At 43.6% G+C, this 27908-nt stretch overlaps 1 protein-coding gene across 6 annotated transcripts in view; it reads right to left on the bottom strand.

Annotated features, from left to right (window-relative positions):
* The window catches only part of Tet3 (tet methylcytosine dioxygenase 3), a 108434-nt gene that overhangs the window by 17501 nt on the left and 63025 nt on the right, over positions 1–27908 (bottom strand). For all 6 annotated transcript variants that reach the window (XM_075983722.1, XM_075983720.1, XM_075983724.1 and 3 more), the window contains 2 exons: positions 9090–9180; positions 2121–2214 (listed from right to left, as the gene is read on the bottom strand). In XM_075983722.1, coding sequence (XP_075839837.1) covers positions 2121–2214; positions 9090–9180 — 185 coding nt within the window. The remainder of the gene's footprint in view (positions 1–2120; positions 2215–9089; positions 9181–27908) is intronic.

The following is a 27908-nucleotide window of genomic DNA, read 5'->3' as shown; positions in this document are numbered from 1 at the left end:
TGGCCCTGGATCCCCTCTAACTGTAGTGAAAGTCCTAACCTCTGAGACACCTCAACAGCCCTCAAACGCCCTTTCAAAGTCACAAGTACCACACTTTATGTTACTATGAAATTATGCATAATATAAAATCGACCACGTTTAGCGTACATCTTAGTGGCTTTCAGCTCATTCACCGTGCTGCATGCCTACTGTTTCCTCTAGAACTTCTACTCCCAATAAAGCTAAGACTTCATAAAACGCCAATGCGCCAACTCTTCCCTTCTGATGCTCCTCTACCCGATATCATCCTTCTACTTTTTTTTTAATTAAAAAAATGCAAACATTGAGTGTGTCTGTGCATGCCCTTGTAAATCAGAGGATAACCTTTGGGAGCCAGCTCTCTCCTGTCACCCAGTAAGATCTAGGGACAGAATTCACACGGCAAGGCTTATGTTCAAAAGCCTTTACCCACTGAGCCACCTTGCCAACCTCATGATTTGACTTTTATTTTTGGTTGCACTGAGAATTGTACCTAAGGTGTGTGCGTCCGAGGCAAGCACTCTATTTCTGAGCTATATTCCCAGGTTTCAGCATGGACTTTCTGCCCCTGTAACCCGACTCTGAAGTACCTCATATATGAAGAATCATATGCAATCTATCCTTTGACAACTAGCACTTCTCAATTACTGCAAATCTGACAGAATATTTTGCATTTTGCATGCTAAACGACATGCAGCCTGGATCATGAGGTCAGGGTCTCAGGCAGGGTCCTAATGATGTCATCCACCAATTCCCTGCAACAATCAACTATCACTTACTAAACTGTGTCTTGGAGTTTAGGAGCACACAAACAAGGTAACGGGCTGAATGTTACTGCAGGACTCCTCACATGGCTGCCTGGGTCCTGGCAGCCCGTGGGAGGCCCACTGTAGGCACTGACATGTATCTGGAGGAGGTTGATATGACAGTTGTCCCTGGACCAGGGTTAAATCCAGGCATATGGTCAAACTCTGCTCACTGTCCATGCATGGCTGATGTCACTTTCCAGGTGGTTCTCTGAAGAGGTAGGCAGAACCCCACCCACATTAGACCTTTACCTAAAGGGTCACCTCCCCTGGGGGTGGAGGCAACATGCTTCACACTTCCTAAGAAGCACCAGGTTCTTTCGCTGTGAAAAGTCCTACAATAACGCCTAGGAAATGCTGAAGACAAGTATGGGGTAATTTAAGTCCAGACAGCTGTTATTTTCACTAAATGCAGAGATGCAGAGGCAAGGAGTCCCAGAGAAAAGAAGGCTGAGTGTGCAGGCGACACCCAAGTCATGCACATTCCTGCGGCCTTCCTGCCTTTGCATGCGGACCCTCTTCACCGGAAATGCTTCAACTCACTCCTGGTGATGTGTTCCAGGCCAAGCCAGCCTCGGCATTCGGCCAGCCCCATCCCTCAAGTCCTAGAGCAGGAGGAGCAGAACAGCTGTCTCTTGGTTAGCCTTGTGTTTCCAGGTCTCTGGGACCTTGCCTCCAGGGTGCCCAAGGCACTGAATATAGAGATTGTTTTCCACATGGACCAGCTTATTCTAAGCCAGCTCAGCAACAACAGATACCCACGACTTCAAGAGCCATGTGAGCGCCAGAAGGACAAGGCTGAGTGAACTGGGGACTGTGTCAGTGACATTCTCCCTGACAAGAAGCCCAGGTGGGAGCAAGCCTCATCTTAACACTATCGAGAGACCTCGTCTTGTCCCTCAGCTTGGCTCACACTGGTCAGCCTTCCCTGGCTCCCAGGTAGGAGACAAGAGTACCAGCCACTTAGACACACAGAAAAGAAGAACCAAACAAAATCCTCGGGGCAGGGTAACGGGCGGGATCTAACAATGGGCTAGGTCAGCAACATCGCCAGCTCCTGCCTTCCTGTATCCACAGCCCTTTCCCAGAGGTCACACACAGTTCCTGACAGCACAGTTCCTGGTGCTGGCATGGAAGTATGACAAAGACAATCAGCTGCTATTGAGGGTCATTGGTTCCAGGGCCCCATGATGGTAAATAAGTTTACTTCCTACTCACTGGCCCTGCACAGGCCATGTGGGCCCAGGGGACAAGAAACACCCAGGCATAGCTTAGCTGTGGGGATCCAACACTCACCCACTTGGCAATGGGACAACCTCGAGAGCTCTTCCCCTCCTTCCCTGTGTAGATAACCTTCTCGATCCGGATAGCTTTCCCCTTTTCTCCATACCTAGAGAGGAGACAGAAGCCACATCAGCACGGTAAATATGCAGAGAGCACGCGACTTAAGAGGCTGGGCCGCAGGGTGCTTTAGCCTGGGATTCTGGCTACTGTGCGGGCAGAGAAAAGGCAGCAACTGGCCACAGTGTACCCAGGTTCCCAGGCCTGGTTTACACGCCACTCCTTTTCTCTCGTCCAACGTTTCTGTTTCTGTCCAGACAGAAGGACAGTTAGTACCCGACTCCTTCTGACCTTGATCCCATAGGCGTTTGCACGCAGCACTACAGTCAAGGCCTCCTGAGTTAACTATTTATAAAAATTCAATATATTCAATATACAAATAACAAAAGTGTGTGTGTTAGGGGTGCCTATTGGTCTCTTACAGCTACCCCCGGCACTAACCTCTGAATACAAGGATGCTGGGAGAGCAACCCTGCCAAACACAAATGCTGGCATACAGTAGACAAGGTCTCCCTCTAGTCCTCTGTATGTGCCTACTTCCTGGGACAACTATAAGGGCAAGGCTGGTTCAAATACAGACTGATGGTCAGACAGCCGCTCTCTCGCTATATAACTGTAGCCACATTACTGAGCTTGGCAGGCCTCAGTCTTCTCACATGTAAACCGGATGTTAAGATAGTTCTCTACCTCCCAGGCTTGATAATGTATGTCAAGGATCTTAGTGTGACGGAAGAATTCAGTAAACCTCTTTAACATAAAAGTCATCTTTTTTTACTAGCTCTTCACTATCCTCTGGTGTGGGAGGTCCTTCTGTCTGTGTGTTGCTTTTATTGGTTAATGAATAAAGAACTGGCTTGGCCTATAGCATGGGAGGAGAAGGGCGGAGTCGGAGAAACGCCATGGAGCCGCTGCTGGGGATAGATGTGCTGAAACTTTGCTGGTAGGACATGACCTCGTGGTGATATACAGATAATAGAACGGGTTAAATTAATATGAGTTAGCCAATAAGAAGATGGAGCTAGTGGGCCAAGCCATGATTTAGTTAGTACAGTTTCTTGTGATTATTTCGAGTCTAAACTAGCAGGGCGGCCGGGAACCAACAAGGTCCCTCCTCCAACAGTCCTCTGCAGACAAGGATCCCTTGCCATTTTGGCCTGCATACTCTTCCGGTCTGTCTGCACTAACAGATCTCCTGACATGCTAGGGCATCTTTGCTCAGTCTGGATTTCACTGAGAGTGTTTCCAGCCATCTCTCTGTATGAAGGCAGCTGGAGTTGAGACAAAGATGTCCTTTTTTTGAAGGGTACACTGAGGAAGTCCCTTTAGGATTGAGGGCCTTTAGCTCGGCGTCAATTAACTTAGCAAATGAATTTTTAACACCTAGAAAGACAGATGACTAATCATCTTTAATTTAATCAATTAACATGGTATTTTTTAAAGGATTGATTTATTCTATGTATGTGTGTGTTTGTATGAGTGTGCACACCTGTGAGAATATGGAAGTCAGAGGGCATCAGATTCCTTGCGGCTGGAATTAGAGGCATTTGCAAGATGTCTGGCTTGCTCTGTAGATGCTGACACCCAGACTCTGGTCCTTGGGATTGCAGAGCAAGCACTCTGCTAAGCCATCCTCTGACACCGACATGGGCAGGCTTTTTAAACAGACTTTAAAAATACAAGTAAAGTCCTTGTATTCTGTAGTGCGTTCCGTTTGATCATGACGCTTAATAAGGCATAATGCTATCCCAATGACTGCACTTTTAAGACATCCCATTCTTCATCTCATCTGCTCCACTGTGATGAATCACTGTACCCCAGGACCCAGTGCACAAGGGCACACTGATCTTGGATGCAGCTCAGTGGTACAAAGGTGGGCAATGATTAGTTCCCGTTAATCTATAATTTCTCTAATACCTATGTCTATCTTGCCTTTAACGAATGTCTTGTGGAAAAATCAGTGGTCAAACTGCTTTCCCTGCTCTGTACTGATGGCTTCCTTTCCTTCTTCTTCTTTCTATTTTTCTTTCCTTCCCTCCCTCCTTCTTCCGTCCCTTCCTCCTTTTCTCCATCCTTCCCCCTCTTTCCCTCCTTCCCTCCCTCCTTCCTTTCTTCAGAGACAGAGTCTCACTATGTAGCCTAGGCTGGTCTAGGAACTCACAGTCCTCATGACCTTAGATGCCTAAGGGCTGGGGTTAGAGGCATGCACCATGTTCTGCCAATACTTAGATCTCTTAAAAGTCTCCTTGTTGCATTTCCCTCATGGAAAAAGAAACAGAGTTTCCTTTCAAACACTGAACTAAGTTGTCTATCTCGCTCAGATCTTAGGGGAGGGTGAGAAGTGCTTCTGACCACATTAACGGGGGAGGGCTGCCAGTGCCTTATAGGAAGGGCTTGCAGACACCATTCAGCACCGCTGTAGTTGGACCTGACAGCACTGCCTTTGTTTGGTGCCTGGACAGGTCTCAGCTCAGCAGGCTTATCAGGACACAGCCCCCAAGGGCAGGCCTGGGACCCAGGTTTGTCTAGGGATCCGTCAGAAGACTAGCATAAGACTGCCACAGCACTCTCACCGAGAGGGACTATCATGTTCCCCACAGCAGGGTGAGCTGAGGACACCAGTGCCGGCACTGGTACTGGCTTCCTGACCAGCTCCTTCCTCACCATCACCGCCGCTGTGAGAAAGCACCTCAAAGTTTTCACTAGAGACAAAAAAGGGTGTGTGTGTGTGGGGGGGACTAAGTTGACTAACCAAGATAAACTTTCTTGTTCCTTTTTTTTTTTTAAAGAAAAAAAGCCAAGTGGTAGTAGCACATGCCTTTAATTTCAGTATTTGGGAGGCAGAAGTAGGAGGATCTCCAAGTTCAAGGCCAGCCTGGTTCACAAAGCAAGTTCCAGGACAGTCAGAGCTGCTACACAGAGAAACCCTGTCGAAAAAAAACAAACCAAACCAAACCAAACCAAAAAAAGGGTCATAAAAGGGCTAGAGAGATAGCTCAGAGGTTAAGAACATTGACTTCTTCCAAAGAACCCAGGTTCAATTCCCAGCATCCATATGGCAGCTCACAACCTTAAATCTAGTTCCAGGGCACCCGATGGACACCCTCATACAGACATACATGCAGGGAAAACACCAATACATACACATTAAGATTTTTTTTTTAAATTTAAAACCATTTGGGGGAAGGGAGTGTGCCATGGTGTATGTGTGGAGGTCAGAGGATAACTGGTGGGAGCCAGTTTCTCTTTCACCCTGAGCGTTTTCAGATCACACTCAGGGTTGACAGCAAAGGCTTTTACCTACTGAGCCATCTTGCTGGCCCCTTTTCCTCTCAGAACAGAACTTGATAACTGATTTCTGCTTTGGTTCTTTCTCTTTAAATATCTTACTTCCTGGCTTATCACGAAGAGTGTAAATTACCAGGCTCTGAGTCTGCAAGGTCCAGCTAAAGCATCAGCAAGAACAACTAACAACTTAGCCTATGGCTCTTGAAGGGTGGGGCTCCAGGTTCGTCAACAGAGGTCTCACTGGGTGAGGTAGGAAGGGAGGCTCCAGGCTCGTCAACAGAGGTCTCACTGGGAGTGAGGTAGGTAGGGGGGCTCCAGGCTCGTCAACAGAGGTCTCACTGGGTGAGGTAGGAAGGGAGGCTCCAGGCTCGTCAACAGAGGTCTCACTGAAAGTGAGGTAGGTAGGGGGGCTCCAGGCTCGTCAATAGAGGTCTCACTGGGAGTGAGGTAGGTAGGGGGGCTCCAGGCTCGTCAACAGAGGTCTCACTGGGAGTGAGGTAGGGAGGGAGGGAGGTTCTGGGGTGGGTCCCAGTGTCCTGCTTTCACAAGCCCTCAGCAACTTTGGATTCCTGTTCGAATTTGAGATGCATCAAAGCTGGGCTTCCCCAGGGTTTGCTCGGACACACTAATGAGATCAGTCCTCCCCAAGCTCAGAGGACCTGTGAGCAGTGCAGGCTCTGCAGTGCTGGGCTGCAGAGGACCCTTCCTTGATAGAACTCAAGGCTCTGGGTAGTGGGCCATCTACCGTTTGAAGCTTGACTATTGACTCCAATTATCTACTAACACCAGGACCTGGGTATCCTAATATGATGCCCATAAATCCACTGGGACATTTTAGAATTTGCTTTCAACTCCACCTCTCCTTCAGTTTTGTGCTTTACAAATAGCTAAAACACCAAGGTCTTCTTGATGTCAGTATATGTTCCCTCCCTGGCTTTGACCAAGCCCTGATAAAGCAGTCATACTACTAAGAAAAAGTGAAGAGAGAGGTCCAAAGTCAGCTGGGACAAGCCACAAACTTGACACCCTCGTAAGAAATTCACCATTCATCCACTTCCCTCCTTGTTCCAGAATGAGAAGACATCTATAAGACAAACTCAATGAAGACAGGGTAAGATGAGCTGCTGTACAAAATGTGGCCACAGGTTTTGTGCTGTTTTTAAGAGCTGAGCCTGGAAGAATTTATCATATGAGAAAAAAGGCATTAATAGCAACTCATAGGATTGTGTCAGCAAGATTCACGGGAGGCCTAAGCAGACTCCCACCACCGAAGATAAGCCCTCACCTTCCTCCCAGGGTGGGGTGAGTGAATCTGGCTCTCAGCTCGCGGGCAGGCAATAGGAAGATGGAGGCAAAACCTGCTGCATGACTTATGGAGCTCTTACAGTGAAACAAGCCAGGTGCTGAGGAAAATATAAGCATTCCCAGTTCTCCCAGGGTTCCTCCCTTGGATGGCTTTCTGAAGAATCTATAGCTGGCTGTTATTTTTAAAGCAGAGAGGCAAAAAGGACAATCTTAACACTATCACTTCCTTCAGAGTCACGCTGCTACGATTAAAATTACTTAGACTTAGCCGTCTGGAAATCTTCTAAGATGACCAACATTCCCTCCCCCAAAGGAGTACAGCCAAACAGCTGACACCACACACTCTCCCGACTCAGACTTGAGCAAACAAAGACCTGCAGCCCCTTACCAAAGCCACCAGCCAAGTCTGGAGTAGCGGACCAGACCCCAACACCCGAGAGGTGGAGGCAGGAGGACTAGGACCTAGGACATTAAGGACAGTTCCAGATACACAGAAAGTTTAAGGTCTGCCTGGGATGCCCAAAACTCTGCCTCAAACAAACAAATAAAAACCAAAACAACAATAAAAAAAACTACCACCACCAACAACAAAAAGTCATGTCCAAATGTGGCCTGCTGTAGTCTGCCGGCTGTAGCAGGCACACATACAAACACACATGGATCTAAGTCTCTTGTCCCGGGCTCAGGCGGGGCCCTTTAAATCAGGATTGCATGGCGGCGGGCGGGGGGGGGGGTGTCTGATCAAATGGGCTCCTCTGATGGCTATTTGGAATAGAAATGTTTCCAGATGGCACAGGAAATGATTACTGCACATCAGTGACCTCCACTGAGCTCCGCTTATGGCAGATTCTCCATCCCATTTCCCTGCTGCACTGACAGCCTTAGCCCAGCTCCCCTCGGCACAGAAGACCTGGCTCCCAGTCTTGTAAAAACTAAGACACTAAGCCCTCCACAAAACGGTGTGCATATGCATCGGCAAATGAAGATTACCTTTATTTTGCTTTATTTAAAGTTCTAATGATTGGTTGTGAAATATCAGCACACACACACACGGCAAAGACTGCTACCCTTTTCTGTACACTGGAAACCCATGCTTCAATTTTTATGCCAGCTCAGTGTACGTCCATAGCATTCCTATAGTGTGCCCTTGTGCCCTCTCTGTTTTGTAGAAAAGAAAACTGAGTCACACAACTGACCCAAGGGGGACTCAGTAGTGGGATCAGGTGGGACCCAGGCAGCGACGGCATCCACACTCCTAGCTACAGAGCTCCACACACAGTCCTATTATCTGCTGCGGCCTGTGCAGACGTTAAAGGCTCTTTGTGAGCAGGCACAGCGGTGCACGCTTTTAATCCCAGAACTCAGAAAGCAGAGGTAGATGGATCTCGAGTTTGAAGACAGCCTGGTCTACATAGCGGATTCTAGGACAGCCTGGGTTACATAGAGAGATCCTGTCTTAAAACAACAACAAAACCCACAAATAAGTAAATAGAGTCTTTACATGAAAGAATAAAAAAAAAGGAGCTCCTGACTCCAGAAACAATGTGGCCGAAACTGCGCAAGAGTCCAGTCACAATGCCCCTCTGCCATAACAGACTGGGTCCCAAATTGTAAACTAGAATAAACCTTTCATCTCCCCACCCCCCCCAAAAAAAGATAAGGAAAAAGGGGAGCTGCTAAGTGACCCCACAGCCCTTGAGTACTAATACAAACTCATGATGTCTTCAACTACTTAAAAGCATCAAAAATTAAAAATCCACAGATGTAACTTAACTCAGGGTTTTCAACTAAAGTGAACTAAAAACAAGCCACTTTTGTACCAACATGCACCCTGCCCCGAGCACCCCAGAGTCTTTCAAGACCTCTTGGATAAATGTGTGCATGAAGCCAGAAAATTTCATACAGAAAAATTCAGGACAGACCTCATTTGTGAAGTAATTTTGGTGGGGGTGGGAAATCAAGGCAAGAAAAGTCAGCTGATTGGAACTTGAGCCCTAAGCACCCTTTGCAGGATGTCAGCAGCACAGGGAGCAGGGTAAGCAACGCTGGAGAAACGCTATCCAAGAAAATCAGGCTGCAGGAAACTAACTCCACAAACCTAACACCACACAGCTGTGTTTCCTCAGGAACAAGGGAAGAGGTCGGGACATATGAGGGCATATCTATGGATGGAAAGAAACCTGGACAGGAAGTGAGAGTCCCACACTGAACCTGCCACCGTCCAGATATGGGGCTTCTCCCTAGTGCACCCAGCACAACCCTACAGCCTCAGGTGCTTAGCATCCACATTCTACCCGATAGGCCCCATTCTCCCTGGATGTGGGCATCACTCACCGCTCCTCCATGAGTTCCCGGATAGAGGCTACTGTGGGGCCAGATCCCAGGTGAGTGTAATATGGGCCTTCATCTTTCTCCACTATTTGTTCTGCAGAAATACCAAGAGCAAGCATTATTGGGAGACAATTAAGGCAACACTAATTCAGAAAAAGGCAAACCACTAATAGGAAGTTAATAAGTACATTACAAACAGCATATAAACATGTAAAAACTGTGTTCAGTCCCTATCAGGAAATACACAATAAAATTAAATTCACAATAAAACATATTACCAAACAGGAAAACTTAGAAATCTGGTAAATTCAAGCATCGTCAAGACTGGTCTACCATCTGTGATTCAGCTCCCCATCAGCCAACAGAGCTGAGTTCTGTGCTTCAGGACAAAGCGACTCTGCTTCTGCACACACACTCTGACCAGGAGTCCGCGAGCTGTGGCAGACACACTACAGAAGGGAACCAAACGCCAGGGTCACGGCACACGGCAGCAGCATCCCCAAACACAGTGCCCATCAACAGATGAAGAAATATGTGCTACATCCAGATCCATCAGAAGAGCACTGCCCCAGGAAGGAGTAAGTTCTCTGCTGTAGCAATGGGGTTGGATGCAGGACTTTAAGCACACTGCCATGGTCTGAATAAAAATGGCTCCCATAGGCCCATAGTGGAGGGGCACTATTAGGAGATGTGGCCTTGTCGGGGTGGGTGTGGCTTTGCTGGAAGACGTGTGTCACTAAAGCCTGCTGCCCGTGGATCTAGATCCAGATTTCAGCTACCTCTCCAGCATCATGTCTGCCTGGACTCCCATGCTTCCCATCACAATGGACTAAATTCCTGAGATGTAAGCCAGCACCACTGAGATGTGTTCCTTCATAAGAGCTGCCGTGGTCATGGTGTCTCTTCACAGCAATAAAACCCTACAATACATACCACACAAAAACTCGATCATTATTATTCCCAGCGCCCTTAAAGAAAATTAAGACAGTGTTTTCTGAAGTTACCCTGGCTGGATTTGCAACTGAAATCCTCTTGTTTCAGGCTCCTGAGTAGGCAGCTTACAGGCAGTGCCTCCAGGCCCAGCAGGGGTGAAATTCTGGTACAGCTATCACACAGACCTTAGTAAAATACAGTAGACACGGTAGATTTGGGGATGCATGCCTGTAATCCCAGTATCTGAGAGATCAGGATTCAAGGGCAACCTCGGCTACATAGCAAATTCAAGGCTACCCCAGGCTACGAGAGACCCAGTCGCAAAAACAAACATCTAAAGAGGCAAATTCACAAGCGAGGAGGTAAACCAGACATCTAAAGTAGAGGTCATCAAGGGCTGAGAGGAGCAGGAAGTGGGCAGTGACGTCAACAGGTACAGGTCTGCTTAGCTGACAGTTCTGCAGACAGCGGGGAAGACCGAGCAGTGCAGCACATGTGTCTAATGACCTCAACGACATGCATGTCGACACACGGGACAGGGTTTCTCTGCGTAGCCCTAGCTGTCCCGGAACACTCACTGTACACCAGGCTGCCCTAGAACTCAGAGATCCATCTACCTCTACCTCCTGGCTGTGGGATTAAATGTGGGGGCACCACTGCCTGGCTATATAACTTTGTTAGATATATTTTACCATGGTTTAAAAAGCAGAAATGGGGATGGTGATCTGGGTCAGTGGGTAAAGGTACTTGTCATGCAAGCCTGGAGACTTGAATCCCTCCCCAGGACCCAAACAGTAGAAAGAAATAATTGATTCTTGCAAGTTCTGACCTTTGCAACCACACATTCCTCATCATAAAATGTAATAAAAATTTTAAAATAATATAGAAACAAAGGACTGGTACACCCTGACATTTATGAGGCTCGAAAACACTGTAAAGGGAAAAGACGCCACAAAGGCTCCACGGTGCATGAATCCATTCACGCAAACTGCCCCACAGAGTCACCTGTAACAGAGAGCGGCGGCTGCAAGGGAAACCATGAGGAGCAGCAGCTTAGAGGCATGGGGTTTCATTGGGGCAATGAAAATGTTAGGACTAGACAGGAACTGGCCATACACTGTGTGTGTACTCACCACTTACTGTGACATGGCTAATGTCATGCATGCTAGGTGAAGTTTATCTGCTAAAAGAAAATGAACTATTGACTCCTGTACCTTTTTAAATGAGTTTAAATGAATTTTTCAAAGTGAAAGTGTCAGACTCCAAGAGCAATAATCACTTGGGCACGTGTCCTGAATGGATACTGTAAGGCTAACAGGTAAACTGTAACTGGAAGCCATACACACTGTAAGTTGTTAAGTTTGGAACAGGAAACTGGTGGAAGCCCACTGAGGAGGGCTTAGGAGACTAGCAAGTAGTGTACAAACAATAATCTCTAACTTTTAAATGTGTGTAACTATGACAACATGAGAGTATGTTAAAATGCATGAAATTAATAAAATTACAAACAAATAAAATGTGTTGTCTTTTAAACAAGTAAGAGCTGGGGTCTGTGAGACAGAGCTCAATGGGGAAGGCACTTGCCATCAAGCTGCATGACCTGAGTTTGATCCCTGGAACCCATGAGTTGAAAGAAAAGAACCAACTCCTAACAAACCGCCGTCTGACTTCCAAACACACAGACACAGACACACGCACAGACACACACACACACACAGACATACACAGACACACACACACAGACACACACACAGACACACACACACACAGACATACACACAGACACACACACACAGACACACACACACACTAAACACATAAAAAGTTTAGAATAAAACCATGCTGCAAGCCATCATTTGTGATCTAATTCCATAAAAAATTCTGGTCACATGCACCAAAGCAAGTGTGAAAGGATTTCACAGTATTATGAGCAACAGTTAAAAGTGGGAGCAACACACAAGGGTGGAAAATTTGTGCGCAGCAGAACACGCTGAAGTGCGCCCCAGTGTGATGGCACTAAGAAGAGAGTTTCCAAAGAAGTAATTAGGCCATGGAAGCAGAGCCTTGGGGCGAGGGAGAGGATCAGAGTTCAGCTACTACCACCCATACGAGCAGCACCTAGCTGGGGATATCAGCATGCATGCGTGTCCACGTTCTGGTTCTTTCTCTCTCTCAATGCACAGTTCTTAGGAGAGACAGGGTCTGGGGAGGGGTCTGTGGGTATAAAGCGCTTGCAGTGCAAACATGAGTTAGGAGCTCAGATCCCCAGCAACCACTAAGAAGCTGGGCACGGCCACTTCCCCAATTTGGGGAAGTGGGACCATATGTGTGTGTGTGTGTGCAAACAAACAAACAAGCGGATCTTTTGCGTTCATCAGCCTAGCCACACTGATGACCTCCACAAACACTGAAGACATTGACTCAGAAAAGCAGAAATGATCAAGAAGTTACTGGATGTTGACTTCTAGACTCCACACACATATGCATGCACATACACACACGCGCGCGCGCACACACGCACACACACACACGACCCAGAAATCTTAATTCTGCTTGTTCCCTGCTCTGGACCAAGTGAGGACACATAGGGAAGAGCTCGTATCCCAGCTAGAAAAGAAGCTCTCACCAGTTACAGGGCCTCTGTGCATCTCCAGCTGCCAAACTGTGAGGATGCTGGATTAACCTGTCCACTGTGCGGCATCTATGTTGTAACAGCACACACTGACTAACACATGTGCACAGTCCAGCAACTGTAGAAAGGATGAATCTACCAGCCACAGCTGGCGTGAGTCAGAAGCGCACCTGCAATCGTAGCCCCGCGGCCAGCGCATACCACAAGACCACAACGAGAGACTGAAGCCAAACCCTGAACCAGTGAAACTAGACTACTCCATTTAAACATTCAAAGATAGGTACCACTAAACCATGCTGCTTACAAAACCATCCGGAAGTGGCAAAATGAGACAGGACACTCAATGAATTCCAACCTCAGAAAACACCATTTTCAAGCTGGGCCTTGGTAGCACACACCAGCACTCCGGAGATGGTGGCTGACAGATCTGAGCTCAAGGCCAACCTGGTCTACAGAGCGAGTTCCATGACAGCCAGGGCTATACAGAAAAATCCTGTCTCAAAAAACCAAAAGAAAAAAAGAAAAGAAAATGCCATTTTCAAGAGAAAAGGCAGTGACGTGGACATTCGTTTGATAAATTTTCACGGAACTTTAAATAAAGATTTGTAAGCTGTCTTATGTCAAGAATTCATAACTTTATAATGTAAAAACAAAAAACGTTAAAAGCCTAAGAGGCTGGAGAGATGGCTCAGCAGTTAAAAGCACTTGCTGCTCTTCCCGAGGGCCTAGGTTCAGTTCCCGATACCCACACGGTGGCTCAGAACCATCTGTAACTCCAGGTCTGATGCTCTCTCTGGCCTCCAAGCGCACCAGCCATACATAGGGTACAAATACACATGCAGGCAAAAACTCATCCATATAAAAATACAGAATCTCAAGAAGTCAAATCCATACTCATTTTGTATAGTATATACACTCTGTTATACGGTAGAGACAAAACACGATACCCAGTTGCTCCCTTTAAAGAGCAGATGCTCCTGCTGGACAGACAAGTGCCCCACACGATCTACCTTATGGCATGTCCCATGGGGAAGGGATGAAATTTTCAATGCTTGATTTTTGGAACAACTGGGCAGATTTATTTGATTCATAGTTAGAAATTTAAAGCCACCCCTCCCCCACTCCCCTACTCTCCCCAACTCCCCACACCCCCTCAACCCACAAAATCAGAGTTGAAGACGGCTCAGAATTTAAGAGCACTGGCTGCTCTTCCGGAGGACCAGTGTTCATGCCCAGCACCCTTGTCAGGCAGTTTACAACTGTCTGTAACTCCAGCTCCAGGGTATCCAATGTTCTCTCGGGCATCTGAGGGCACTTCCAACATACATGCACACATGCACACACACACACACACACACACACACACACACACTCTATAAATAAACTTTTAAAAAGCTGTGCGGGCACTGAAAAACAAGCAAGCAAACAGAAGATTATTCAAACAGTTACAGAAGAGGGAAGGACTCAAACATGACAAAATCCACAAACCACTGATTTAAAACAAAAAAGACGCTGATAAATATAAGTAAAGGGAACCTTACAGCAATCACAACCAAAAGTCAACAGCAGACAAATATCATGCTGGGGAAAAATATCTGGAACAACACACTAATTTCCTTAATCTATCGAGCTCCACCACAGCTCCGTAAGGACAGAACCAAGAGAAAAGAGAAGCAGGAGAGGATGATTCTTAGAGAATTACAAGTGGTTTGTACACATCTAAAGACATTTCTTTCCTTTTCGACGGGTCACTGTCAAAGTCTCTGCTAAGTGTACTGGAGAGGGCACAGGAACCAGGCAGTGTAGAGAGCAACACAGCCAAGGGCTAAAACAACAATTGCACAATTGGTCTGACCCAGCCATTCCAAACATTTCAAAGAATTTCTGTTTAGGAATTTGGTTGTATTTGCCTGTGTGCACAAGCCAGGTGTAGTTGCCTGGACTGCCGTCTCAGCACTCAGGAGGCCAAGGAAAATGTTTTGTGAGTTTGAGGCCAGCCTGGGCTACAGAGCAAGTTCCAGGCCATCCTGGGCTACACAGTCATCTCAACTGAAGAACAGGAGTTAGGCTGGGGAATTGGGATGACACACAAACGCTCATATGAGAAATTATCAGAGGTAACCTACAGCCTCACCACAAACACTGGACGTTACAGCACAGAATATTAAGCAACTGAGATTGGATTTATGTACAGGAATTACTTTCAGGTATTTTAATGGAGGGCATATTTCCAATGTTATATATAACATATACATCTGTACATACACAAGCATAAATGCATACATGGGTCATTACCAACACGTTGAGTTCAGTCTTATCCTCCATTCTTGTTTTAAAGAGCTGTCAGCTATGCCTGAGTGCAGCCGAGCAGCTGCTCACTGACAGCTCTCTAGCCTAGAACAGTTGTCTGTCCTCAAAGCACATTTCTCCTACGCTAAAGCATCCTTCCCATGCCACCAGGTACATTCCCCACACAGAAGTCTACTCAAGGCTCTCCCTGCTGACATTCTAGACAGTAGACAGAACATAATGTCAACAAGAATCCATATCACCCCCACCACCACACAGCATGACCCCCACCACACCACACCCCAGCCTCTAGCCACACAACTGCACTGTCCCTGAGTCCTTAACTGTATTCTCATGGACTACAATGCCTTCGTTTCTTTTATATGTATTATATACATACATGGGCATGCATTCACCTGCATGTGCATGCGTGGTTAATAAGTATAGTGGTATATTATTTGTTTTAATAAATAAACCCTGCCTGAAGATCAGAGGGCAAAGCAGCCATACTAGAAGCCATACAGGTCAGGGAGTGGGGGCACACATCTTTAACCCCAGGACTCGGGAGACAGAAGCATATGGATCTCTGTTAGTTCAAGGCCACCCTGGGCTACACAAGATTGACTCTGTCTAAAAGAGAAACAGAGCTCACAGAAAGGTGATCCCAGCACTTGGGATCACATGCTTTTAATCCCAGCAGTAGGGAGGTGGAGACAGGAGTGATATGGCTGGGCAGAGAGAGGAATATGAAGGAGGAAGACACAGGAATTCAGTGGAGTGTGGAGTCAGGATTCATGGAGACAGGAGCTCTCCATTTTTGGTCTGTGGTAGAGGTAAGAGCCAGGGGCTGGCTGCTTTGCTGATCTTCAGGTTGAACCCCAATATCTGTCTCTGGTTTTTTATTAATTGTGCTACATTTGGTGCCCAATGTTTGGACTATGAATTCACGAAAAAGTCGTTTGCCTGTGGCTTTTTCAGCCACCAGCACAGGCCAGAGCTACACACTGGAGCTACTGCCCTGCCGGTTGGTTTGTCCTTTTTTTGTCTCCTGGTGGGCTCTCCCGGAACCCCATTCTTCGGCTGCTGTTAAACTAGGTAGTGCCTTGAAATCCAGTCGGCGTTTACTGTTCAATGCAGCAGCAATAAGCCTCATATCTTCATCAACATCATTGGCAGATTTGATAAGAAAATTGGAAATTCTTAAAAGGAGGAGTTAGCTAAAAGAGAGTTTTTCCCACATTAAAAAATGGAAAACACTATTACATTGGCGGGATTTGTGTCTCTGTATGATAATACGCTGAACACTTTGAAAATGGGAAGACTAAATGGGAGGATAGACTTATGTAATGTCAATTGTAAACATTATCAGTTTTTATCATTTTGTTGTATCACTAAAAAGTTGGTTACCTCAAGTGCTAAAATATAGGATAGATCACAGAGATGTTCAAATCAGGACAGAGGAATTGACAGAGGAGAACCAATTTCAGCATTGCATTACAAAAATAGAGAGGAACAGTCTAAGGTTGTCAAACAAACAACTAATAACCTTACAGGAACTGCCTGCAGAGCAACTGTTCAGGTTCTGTTACAGCTAACTGGGCTCTGATGCCAATGTTAGATTTCAGGAGATTCAAGGAAGCAATAGTCTCATATAGCATGCATTCGCCTTTTGTGAAGCAAATGTTAAACTTGTGGTCAGTTTGTAAAAGAATTATCCATAAAGACTGGATAGAATTGGTTACGGGTGTTTTAGAGCCTGGTCCACGATTAGAATGGAGTACCTGGTTCAGAGAAGTCAGGCTAAGACTATTGAACAGAGTAAAGTTAGAGGTAGGGAAATCTCCCAAGATCAACTTCATGGAGAAGGAGATTATGCTGCTTTAGGAAGGCAAGATGTATATGATGACCACACCCTGGATTTATGCCACGCAGTAGCAGCTGTGAATGCTTGGGACAGAATAGGAGAAAACAGGAAAGGAAATTGAGCCATTTAGTAAAGTTATACAGGGCCCAAAGGAAGCCTTTATGTATTTCTTATAAAGATTGACTTCAGCAGTAAAGAGAATGATACCAAACTCAGAAGCTAGACAAATTGAATCTCTGGCTTTTTGAAAATGCTGATTCTCAATGCAAAAGGATAATTAGGCTGTTAAAGGCAAGGTCAGCACCTTTGGAGGAATGGATCCAAGAAACAATTAATATTGATTCTCATGACCATAATGGATAGGAGTGGTGATTTCCAGAGATCTGAGAAAAATTGAAATGTCAAGTGCTTCAATTGTGACAAACAAGATCACCTTAAAAGGGATTGTAAACAGGGTGTTCCTAGAAACAATGTTTTTTTTCCTAAGCATAATCCACTCAGAATGCCCCTCTCTTCTGGATTATGCAGAAGGTGTGGCAAAGGCAGGCATTGAACTAGTAAATTTAGGTCAATGAGGAATATTCATTTGCTGTCAGAGAAACTACATACGGGGCCTCTCGCAGGCCCCTATGCCAAATCTGGTTCAGTCATTTCCTGCCATCAAAGAGGAAACTCGCAGGCAGATTTCTGTGAGTTCGAGACCAGCCTGGTCTACAAGAGCTAGTTCCAGGACAGGCTCCAAAACCACAGAGAAACCCTGTCTCGAAAAAACCAAAAAACCAACCAAAAAAACAACCAAAAAAACCAAAAAAAAAAAAAAAGAACCTAATATCTATTGTAAGAAGCCATACTGCTCTAGATAACAGAACAGCTACAGAAGAGAGAACAAAAAATTTAGGAGAAACCATAAAACAAGCATTTTGGCAAACTTCTATAAATGAACAAAGACCAAAATTAAAAATACAAATAAATGTTGTCATTGAAGACCTGGTAGACACTGGTGCGGATATAACAATAATTCCCCCAGAATCTTGGCATCCAAATCGGCCTCTTAAGAACATAAATGTTCAGTTCTTAGGAATTGAAACTTTATCTCAGGTAAAGCAGAGCCTGAGACAGATTGACTGTATGGGGCGAGAAGGACAGTGAGGAATATTAAAACCATATGTGGCTAATTTGTGGGGACATGATTTGTTTCAGCAATGTAATACTCACATTAACATTCCCCCAATCTTAGAAACAAACCATAAATTAGCATATGTTTCTGAAAAAATATTATAAGATATTATTAAGAACGGTCACTGGCCATTCAGGTTGTTCAAGAACAGGGTACAACAGCTGCTGATATTTCACAGGCACCAACAACCCTCTCTTTAAAATGGTGGACAAACAAACCTGTATGGATTAAGCAATGGCCTTTAACAATAGAGAAACTGCAGGCTTAGACAGCTGGTACAGGAGCAACTAGATGCTCAGCATATTGAAGAATCAACCAGCCCTTGGAATTCTCCTATTTGTTGTTAAAAAGAATCTGGAAAATGGAGAATGGTAACAGATCTAAGAGCTGCCAATAAGGTGATTCAAACAATGGACTCTCTTTAGTCTGGCATTTCTTTGCTTTCTCTATTACCTAAAGGATGGCTTCTTATTGTTACTGATTTAAAAGGTTGCTTCTCCACTATACCTTTATAAAGAAAGAGAGAAAAATCTGCCTTCACAGTGCCTACTTAAAATAATTCTCAGCCTGCTAAAAAATATCAATGGAAGTTTCTCCCACAGGGAATGCTCAATAGCCCCACCCCGTGCCAATATTTTGTAAGGCAGTCATTGGAAATGATAAGTAATCAATTTTCTGAATCTATAGTTTACCATTACCTGGACATTTTCCTATCTGATTCAAACATAGATATTTTAGAAAGAATGCTTGAAGTAAAGAAATTTTTGCTTTTTGGGGGATTATAAATAGTTCCTGAAAAAGAATTCAAAGAGGAAATTCTATTAATTATTTAGGCTATAAAATAGGTTTATAAAAAATTAGACCCCAAAAGGTGCAAATTAGGAGAGACTGATTGCAGTGTATTAATGACTTCCAAAGATTGTTAGGAGATATTTCCCATCTCTGGCACACTATTGGGATAGGTCCTGATGACCCGATTAATTTAAACAAAACCTCAGATAGTGACAAGGATTTAAATAATCCCAGAGAATTATCAGCTGAAGCTGAGAGAGAATTGGCTTCGATTGAAGAGGAAATATAAAAGGCACATGTGGATCATGTAGATCTGAATCTTAACTGCATTTTGGTCATCTTACCCTCCAAATATGGTACAGGAATTTTAATGCAAAGGGAAGATATTATCTTAGAATGGATCTTTTGACCACATAAACCAAGTAAAAAAACATATGTGGAAAAAGTCTCTGAGTTCATTCTAAAAGGAAAATTGAGACTTTGTCAATTATCAGGAATAGACCCAGTAGAAATTATAATTAATATTAATAATGATGAAATTGAAAAATTATGGGAAGAAAGTGAATCCTGGCAAAGAGTTTGTAGTAATTTTGGGGGACAGATTAATAACAACTATCTCAAAAGCAAGAGAACTCAACTTATAAAGAGAACTAACTAGATCCTTCCTTACATTGTACTGGAAATACCAACAACTGGAGCCCCTACGTTCTATACTGATGCAAATAAATCAGGAAAGGCAGGTTACAAATCATAAAATTTAAGTAAAGTGGATCAAAGCTCTTATGATTCTGTCTAAAAGTCAGAATTACATGCTATTCGCATGGTTCTAAGAGATTTTAAAGAACCTCTCAACATAGTTACGTTTTACAATATGCAGAAAGAGTTGTTTTGCATAGTAAAACTGAATTTACACCAGAGGATATAGAATTGACTTTATTATTTATTCTGTTACAAGATACAATCAGGAACAGGAATCATCCCATATACATAACACACATCCGATCCCATATGGGTCTGCCAGGGGTTCTAGTACAAGGTAATGCAGAAATTGATTGATTATTGATTCGAAATGTGCTGGAGGCCTTCACATTTCATAAAAAAACATCATGTGAATAGCAAAGGTTTAAAAACACTTTTCCATCATGTGACAACAAGCCAAGGAGATTATAAGGAAATGTCTTACTTGTTCTTTATACAACCAAACACCACTGCCTGCAGAAGTAACCCAAAGGGTACTCAAAGGAATAAAATCTGGCAGATGGGTGTGTTCCATTTTGTAGAATTTGGAAAACTAAAATATATGCACCTCACCATTGATACCTATTCAGGTTTTCAATGGGCAACTGCTCTGAGTTTGGAAAAGACTGACTCAGTAAGCACACAATTGCTAGAAGTTATGGCCATCAAGGGTACACCTGTACAAATAAAGGCAGACAATGCTCCAGCATATGTCTCTAAGAAAATTAAAAAGGTTTTTGCTTGTTAAAATAGAAAGCATATTACAGGTATATCACACAATCCTACAGGGCAGGCAGTTATAGAAAGATGAAATCGAACTCTAAAGGATATGTTAAACAGAGAGGGATAATAAATACCCCAGAAATAGACTGCATAATGCTTTATTAACTTTGAATTTTCTAAATTCTAGTGAGAAAGGAACAACAGCTGCAGAGAGACACTGGATAGTGGAAAAAAACTACAGAATTAAATCAGCCATTATACTTTAAAGATGTACTGACCTCAGTGGAAACCAGGACATGTGTTACGCTGGGGAAGGGGTTTTGCTTTTGTTTTCTTAGGAAGATACCATCAAAACTGATAAAGATTTGATATGAACAAGAGACGCCTCTTAATGGGAAGAAATGATAGTTCATTCAACAGCATGGTTCTTATCTAAACTAACCTATAAAACTCAGAAAGGTTTTTCATTTGATTAAATATAACTTGCCAAAAAGAGAATCTCCCCCAAAATTAGGATTGGGAAAGGATTTTGTTTCTGTCTTTTCAGGAGAAGAGAGTTATCTAGCTAAGGAATCTGAAGACTACTTGACAAATGAGACAGCTGAAGAAAAAGGACAAATCATTCAAAAAAAATGTCTCAAGAAAAAGAGTAAATTGGCCTATTGGTATATCACATTTCCAACAGGACAAAATTTCACCAATCTTCCCAAATGTTTGTTTCTGTTGTTCTCTACAGACATATAATGCAAATGGTCTTTTTCAGTCCCAGTCCAGTTAAAGATTAAAGCTGGCTTTGGAGCTGGAGTGTGGCTCTCTCCTTCTCTAAACCCAAGCATGCTTATTAAAGTGAAATTAAAAAATCTCTGTCTCATGTCAGAAGAGCCATATGATATGTGACAGAAGAAAAACAAATATTTAAGGACTATCATATTGCCGCTAATCTCATAATCCTTTGATTTTATATTAACTCTTTAATAGCTTTTATTAAGGTATAAAACTTATATGATAAATATGTATGTATGTATATATATATATATATAAACTTTTTGCCATATTAATGGTAATACAGAGTACCAATTCTAGAAAAAGGTTTCATCTGTCTTCCTGTACATGATTTCAGGTTTGAGTCTCTATCAGTTTTCTGCAGCGAACCATGAGCATGTCTAATAGTGACTTTTGAAGTTTCCAAAAAGAGGATGATGATGATCCCACGTCGATGATCCCTCCAGGACTATGATAACATGACCAAGCTGAAAAACACCACCTAAAGACTGCCTTTGGATTACAAACTGCTCACAACAACCTTGAGGTTGCTAGCTAAGATGATCTAGCCTAACAGACTCCTCCAGCCAGGACTCAAGCCCTGCACTTGCCCATTACGCAGAGACTGAACAACATATAATAAAACTACCTCTCCCAGGACTTGACAACCCAAATTTTTCTTTTCAGGATCCCCTAAAGGTGCCATCACCCCCAGACAGCAGGAAGTAAATTTAAGAATATAATGCCCATGATGTAAAATTTCCCTCTGTATGCTATGAATGTTTTATTGCCATTGGCTAATAAAGAAGCTGCGTTTGGCCAATGGTTTAACAGAATATAGCCAGGCTAGAAAAGATATATAGAGTAGGCAGAGTCACAGAGAAGCCATGTAGCCACCACAAGAGACAGACACCAGATGGAAATTTACTGGTAGGCCACAACCATATGGCAATACACGGATTAACAGAAATGGGTTAATTTAAGATATAAGAGCTAGCCAATAAGAAGCGTGAGCTAATAAGCCAAACAGCATAGTAATACTACAGTTTCTGTGTTATTATTTTGGGTCTGGGTGGCCGGGAAATAAATGAGCAGTCTCTGACTAGACGCCCACATTCCCAAGAGGTGGGGTGGGTAGTTTTGGTTGTTCAATATGTTATGGATATTTGTCATTGTTTAGGGGGGTTGGTTACAAGTTGTTATTGATTACAGTCAGGAGGAAAGTTAAACAAAGGAGGTCAGATTCAGAGATCTTGTTTTGAAAAGAAAAAAGGGAAATATAGGTATGATAGAATAAAAGGGTAGATTATTCAATCTACTCTGAAAAGAAAAAAGGGAGGCTGTAGATATAAGATAAAAAAGTAGATTACTGGATCTATTTTTAAAAAGCAACTACTAGTTTTAAATGTTTTACATTGGATTGGACTTTTGTATATTGCATACATTTTTTTTTTTGTTTTTTGAGACAGGGTTTCTCTGTAGCTTTGGTGGCTATCCTGGAACTAGCACTTATAGACCAGGCTGGCCTCAAACTCACAGAGATCCACCTGGCTCTGCCTCCTGAGTGCTGGGATTAAAGGTATGTACCACCACCCAGCTGTATACAAATTTTATATATTGATACAGATTTGTGGTTAATTTTGTTAGAACATACTGTATATATATATATGTATATGTATATATATATATATTTCTACTCTCATTCAAGGTATTATACATATACAACTCATTTAAAAATGTAAAGCAAATTTCTAGTCTTTGAAAATTATTATTACCAACTGTTTAGGACAATAAGAAAATGCAGGTTAGCAGTTAATCACCTAGTATAATCTAACTTGTAATTACATTAGGTATGTTTTCAAGGTCAAACAAAGATATATTTTAGATAGACAGGTCATCTTCAAATGCTTCAGAGATCTACAGAATATAACATAGGTTCTTTTTTTTTTCTTTTGTCATGTCTGCTCCTGACAGCATCAATCTACTTCAGAGATGATAATGGGCATTGAAAAACTCTACATGGAGTTTACTTTCTTTGTGCCACTGGGCAAGAAAATGTCCTTGCCTCAACTGTTAGTATGTTGTCCTAATTGGACAAGCAAAAACACAAAAGAAAGTGACTGCCAAACATTATCAAGATAAGGAGAGACAGCCTTTCAGAATATCCCACTTCATAGAAAAGTCTGTCAGATATGCTAGGCCTGTAGGGCGAAGATGGGTGCCCCAATGTTGCAGAGGAACTTTGGGTGACTATCCAGGCTGCCAGCTGTTTCTGTCATGACATTTTTTGGAAGTCACTTGCTTGCACTTCCTGATTCCTCAGTTAATATTATTTCCTTCTTGGGTCTCTGAGAGTGTTGAAGACTAGATAGTTATGAGTTTTCCTTGTTTATCAGATGCAGAAATCAAGTTATGATAGAAAGTAAGTTAGGTACAAGACTTTGGATTCACCAAGATGGGATAGATAGGGAGTATTTTCTCCAAATTTGTCAAATGAAAATTAACTAAGTACCATTGATGTATTTATTGCCTATATATATTTATATAATTTTTGCACTTATTGTATAGTTTTTCTTATATTAGTTATAGCCTTCTTTTTATTTTTGACAAAAGGGGAAATATAGTGGTATATTATTTGTGATTTAATAAGCAAAGCTTGCCTGAAGATCAGAGGGCAAAGCAGCCATACTAGAAGCCATACAGGTCAGGGAGTGGGGGAACACACCTTTAATCCCAGGACTCGGGAGACAGAGGCATATGGATCTCTGTTAGTTCAAGGCCACCCTGGGCTACACAAGATTGAATCTGTCTAAAAGAGAAACAGAGCTCACAGAAAGGTGATCCCAGCACTTGGGATCACATGCCTTTAATCCCAGCAGTAGGGAGGTGGAGACAGGAGTGATATGGCTGGGCAGAGAGAGGAATATAGATGGAAGAAAGACACAGGAATTCAGTGGAGTGTGGGGTGTGGAACCTTCAGGATTCATGGTGACAGGATCTCCTATTTTTGGTCTGAGGTAGAAGTAAGAGCCAGGGGCTGGCTGCTTTGCTTTTCTGATTTTCAGGTTGAACACCAATATCTGTCTCTGGGTTTTTATTATTTTTGCTACAGACACGCATCAATACTGGGTTTCGATCATTTTCCACTTGTGTATGTGCCTGCTCACACCTGTGAAGATATATTTGTGTTATGTGTGCAAAAGCCTGAAGTGGACAAGCATCTTTCTTGATCTACCTCCACTTTATTCATTGAGGCAAAGTCTCAAAATTGAACCTAGACTTGGCCAATCCAGCTAGTCAAGCTAGCCAGCTGCCCCAGGATCCCTGGGAACCCTTCCGCCATTAGAATTACAGGTAGGCTGTCATGCCCACCTGACATTTGTGTGGTTTCTGGGGATCCAAATTTCAGTACTTGTGCATGGCAGGCAGTTTACTCACTGAGCCAATCCCTAGACCTTCACTTTTTTTTTTTTTTGAGACAAGACCTCTCATGAACCTGGATCTTATCATTTTGACTAAACTGGCTAGCCAATGACTGCCTGTCTCTTCCACCCCAGCAGTGGGGCCACAGATTTTCATGTGGGTCCTGGGGACATAAAGGTTGGCCCTCATGTTCACACAGCAAGCACTTTACCCATGGAGCCACTGTCTCAGCTCAGAAGCTCATCTGAAAGGCCTAGTTCACAGGCTGTGTGTCTCATAAGGCCCTATTGGGCTTTCCCAGGTATCAAGGAAAGAAACCATCCTATTATGCAACTGTTAATGATACAGAGAAGAACAAATATGGATCTGTGGACAGGAGCCTGGGCAACGATGATGGTTACGTTCCCAGCCTCTCTAATCCCTGTGCCTGTGTGTGTAAAATAAAAGGCTTAGCCTGTATTTGGCACACAACAGGAACTCAATAGGCTGCTATTGTTCAGGCTCTGTCAACAACTGTGTGGCTGTGAACAAGTTACACAACCTTTATAAGCCTCAAAGCAATTAAATGATGGTTATACATTACAAAACAGTTGAGGATTCGATGAGCTGTCAGAAGGCACGGCCTCAACATTTCATGAATGGCTTCAACCACAGTTAAAACACCACTTACTCCAAATACGCCCTATTTTGAACCACACAAAAATAAAACATGACAGAGGGTGCGTGGTAGAAGCCAGGAGAGCGCAGCACTGAGAACATGGGGGCTGGAATTAGTGGTCTGAACTCTCTTTATAGGTGCTAGCAGACAGCTGTATCACTGCATACAGAAAACAGAATGTGAGAATATGTCAGAACTTCTGAGCTTTGCTCCAGTTTCTGCTATGTAGAGAAAATTCAAAGTAATGAACTAACTACAGGGTCTTGCAAGGCCACTGAACACCAGGGTAGCTTTGAAGACTACCTTCTGTCCCAGATCAGAAAACCTCAACTCATACGGTTGGCAGCAGAGAAAGGAGACATTCAAGGTGAAGCTGCAAACTGAAGCCTGGCAATTTCATCCCAAACCAACTCAATCTGGAAACCAGCTGGTCAGGTTTCTCTGGGAGGGCTGCCGAAACACAGTGAAGACACCCCAAAGCCAAGAAAAACCAACGCCACGTGTAGCAGTTGACAACACAGTACAGGTGTGTCCTAAAACACCATTTCTTTTTGAGAGTCCTCTTTTCTGAGTATGTTTTCTTGCAGGGGGTGAACATTCTATGAAAAGAAATCTGACCCAATGCGTATGTTTAATTATGAAACTTGTGTACACACACATAAACCCCAACCCTGCCTATTTCTTATTATGTAAATTATCTCATTTTATAGTTTTTGCTTTAAAATCTCATTTTGTGTGTGCCCATATGTGCCATGGCACTCATGTTGGCGTCAGAGGGCAACTTTGTATAGAATCTGCTCCCTGTTAACCTTTACATGGGTTCTGGAGGTCAAACTTAGGTTGACAGGCTTACACAATAAATTGAGCCATTTCACTGACCCAATATTTGCTTTATATAGTCACCATTACATACGGTGCTTTTGTAGGTTCCTGAGTTAGGAATTAGCATCACTAGTAGTAAGAGATACAACTATGAAAAGCAGTTATGTGAAAAGCCTATACTTAATTTGAATTACATATGTTTAATGTGTTAGTTAGCTTTAACACAGAGACCTATACACCTGAGATAACCAACTTACAATGAGAAAAGGTTTGCTCCAGCTCATGGTGTCAAAAGATTTTAGCCCATGGTCACTGGACCCTGATGGTTGGGCACGGGTATCAACGGTGGGAATGCATGCATGGCACAGGAGTTCTGTTCTTATGGCAGCTGGGAAGCAGAGAAGAGGAAGGCCAGGGTCCCAACATCCCCTTTCAGATGCTGTTGTATAACAGTTTCCTCTGTGACAGAAACATTCCATCCTGCAGGAAGCTCTCTTAGCACCAAGGCAAGCAACTCAAATAGGAAAGTCCCCAAAACCAACCAGATTCACTTGGCCCCACCCTGCCAGGGTAAGCAATAAAACTTGAGAGTCCCTCTCCAAGGAGAAGAGTTGAAGCTATAACTACAAAGCTACAAAGAAGACTCCCGAGAGCAGAAGAGCTGCCCGGAAGAAGCAGACATCAGCCGAGCTGCCCGGAAGAAGCACAGAGTCACTCAGAAAGGACTCTCCAACTTGCTGAGCTGCCTGAGGCTGTGCAGTGTGCTTCAAGTTTCCCAGATTTTCTGAGCTGTCACCCATGCTGGGTGGGCCTTGGACGCAGCTGTCTCTGAGTCATCTCTCTTCCTGTAAGTGACCCCTCACCCATACTCCTGTAAGTAGCGCCAATAAAATGAACTGGTTCACCAAGTTGGACTTTGGTGGTATCCAAACTTTGGTGTGGTTTTTTTTCGTGAGATCCCTATCTGGGGTGAGCAGATGCGTGTGTGTTGTGTCTCCCTAGGAAAGTTCTATCACATAACTAGTGCATACCCAGCTCTTTATTTTAAATGTCTTCATCCTGTAAAGGACCAGGAGGGCTCAGAGAAATGGTCAGTTTAGGAGCTAAGGCCAGGAAAGTACAGCATGTACTCTAAACATCTTGTATAGAAAGCAAAAAGTACAAGTTGAATGCCTAGAGGTTGGGCAAGGGGTGGGGGATGTCCAAAGAGCACTGGAGCTGGCCTGAAGGAGTTTCCAACCAGTCAAATTTGGGAGAGGCTGAGCACAAAAAAAGGTAGCTGTAGCAAAACCACACTAAACATAAGCATTGGAAGAGAATGCCTAACTGATAAGACAACCACACAAGGATGAAGAGGAACCTTTCCTTATAACCACGGAAAAATGTTTCATTGCTGTTCTTCGTACCATGTTTACATGCAGCACAAAAGGGAAACGGCTTTGTAAACCATGGGAACACCTTTATATCCTTCCAATTTGAGCTTGTTGAAAACGCTCTTAGACTTGTTTAAACAGACCCAGCTACCAGTACATGCACTGAGAACAATGTGGGCTAAACAAACCGGTACCATTTCTCAAGACCATGTACACTGTGTCCACTTGTGTGTTGCTAAACATCAAATGTATCTAGAAAAACAATTTAACAGTGTTTATGCATGCACATGCGTGTGCAAGGGAGAGAAAGAGATTGAGAGATTGATTATGAATGTCCGGACAGGTACTCAAGGAGACCAGAAGAGGGCATTGGATCCCCTGACGCTAGAGTTATAGGCAGTTGTGAGTCATTCAACAAGGGTGCTGGGAAATTTAGGTGCCCTGGAAGAGCAGCAAGTGCTCTTAATTGCACACAGTAACTTCTTATTTCAATACTGAGCCACAGCACATCCTTTTTGAGGACATTTTAATTAAACAGCGCTGAATTCCAGCTCATGATATATACAATATTCTTTTTTATTTTATTTTAAAGATGTATGTATACAAGTGCTTTGCTTGTATGTATGTATGCATGTA

The sequence above is a fragment of the Microtus pennsylvanicus genome, chromosome 8 (assembly GCF_037038515.1).
Source record: "Microtus pennsylvanicus isolate mMicPen1 chromosome 8, mMicPen1.hap1, whole genome shotgun sequence".
Lineage (NCBI taxonomy): Eukaryota > Metazoa > Chordata > Mammalia > Rodentia > Cricetidae > Microtus > Microtus pennsylvanicus.
This window is presented reverse-complemented; position numbering and strand designations above follow the sequence as displayed.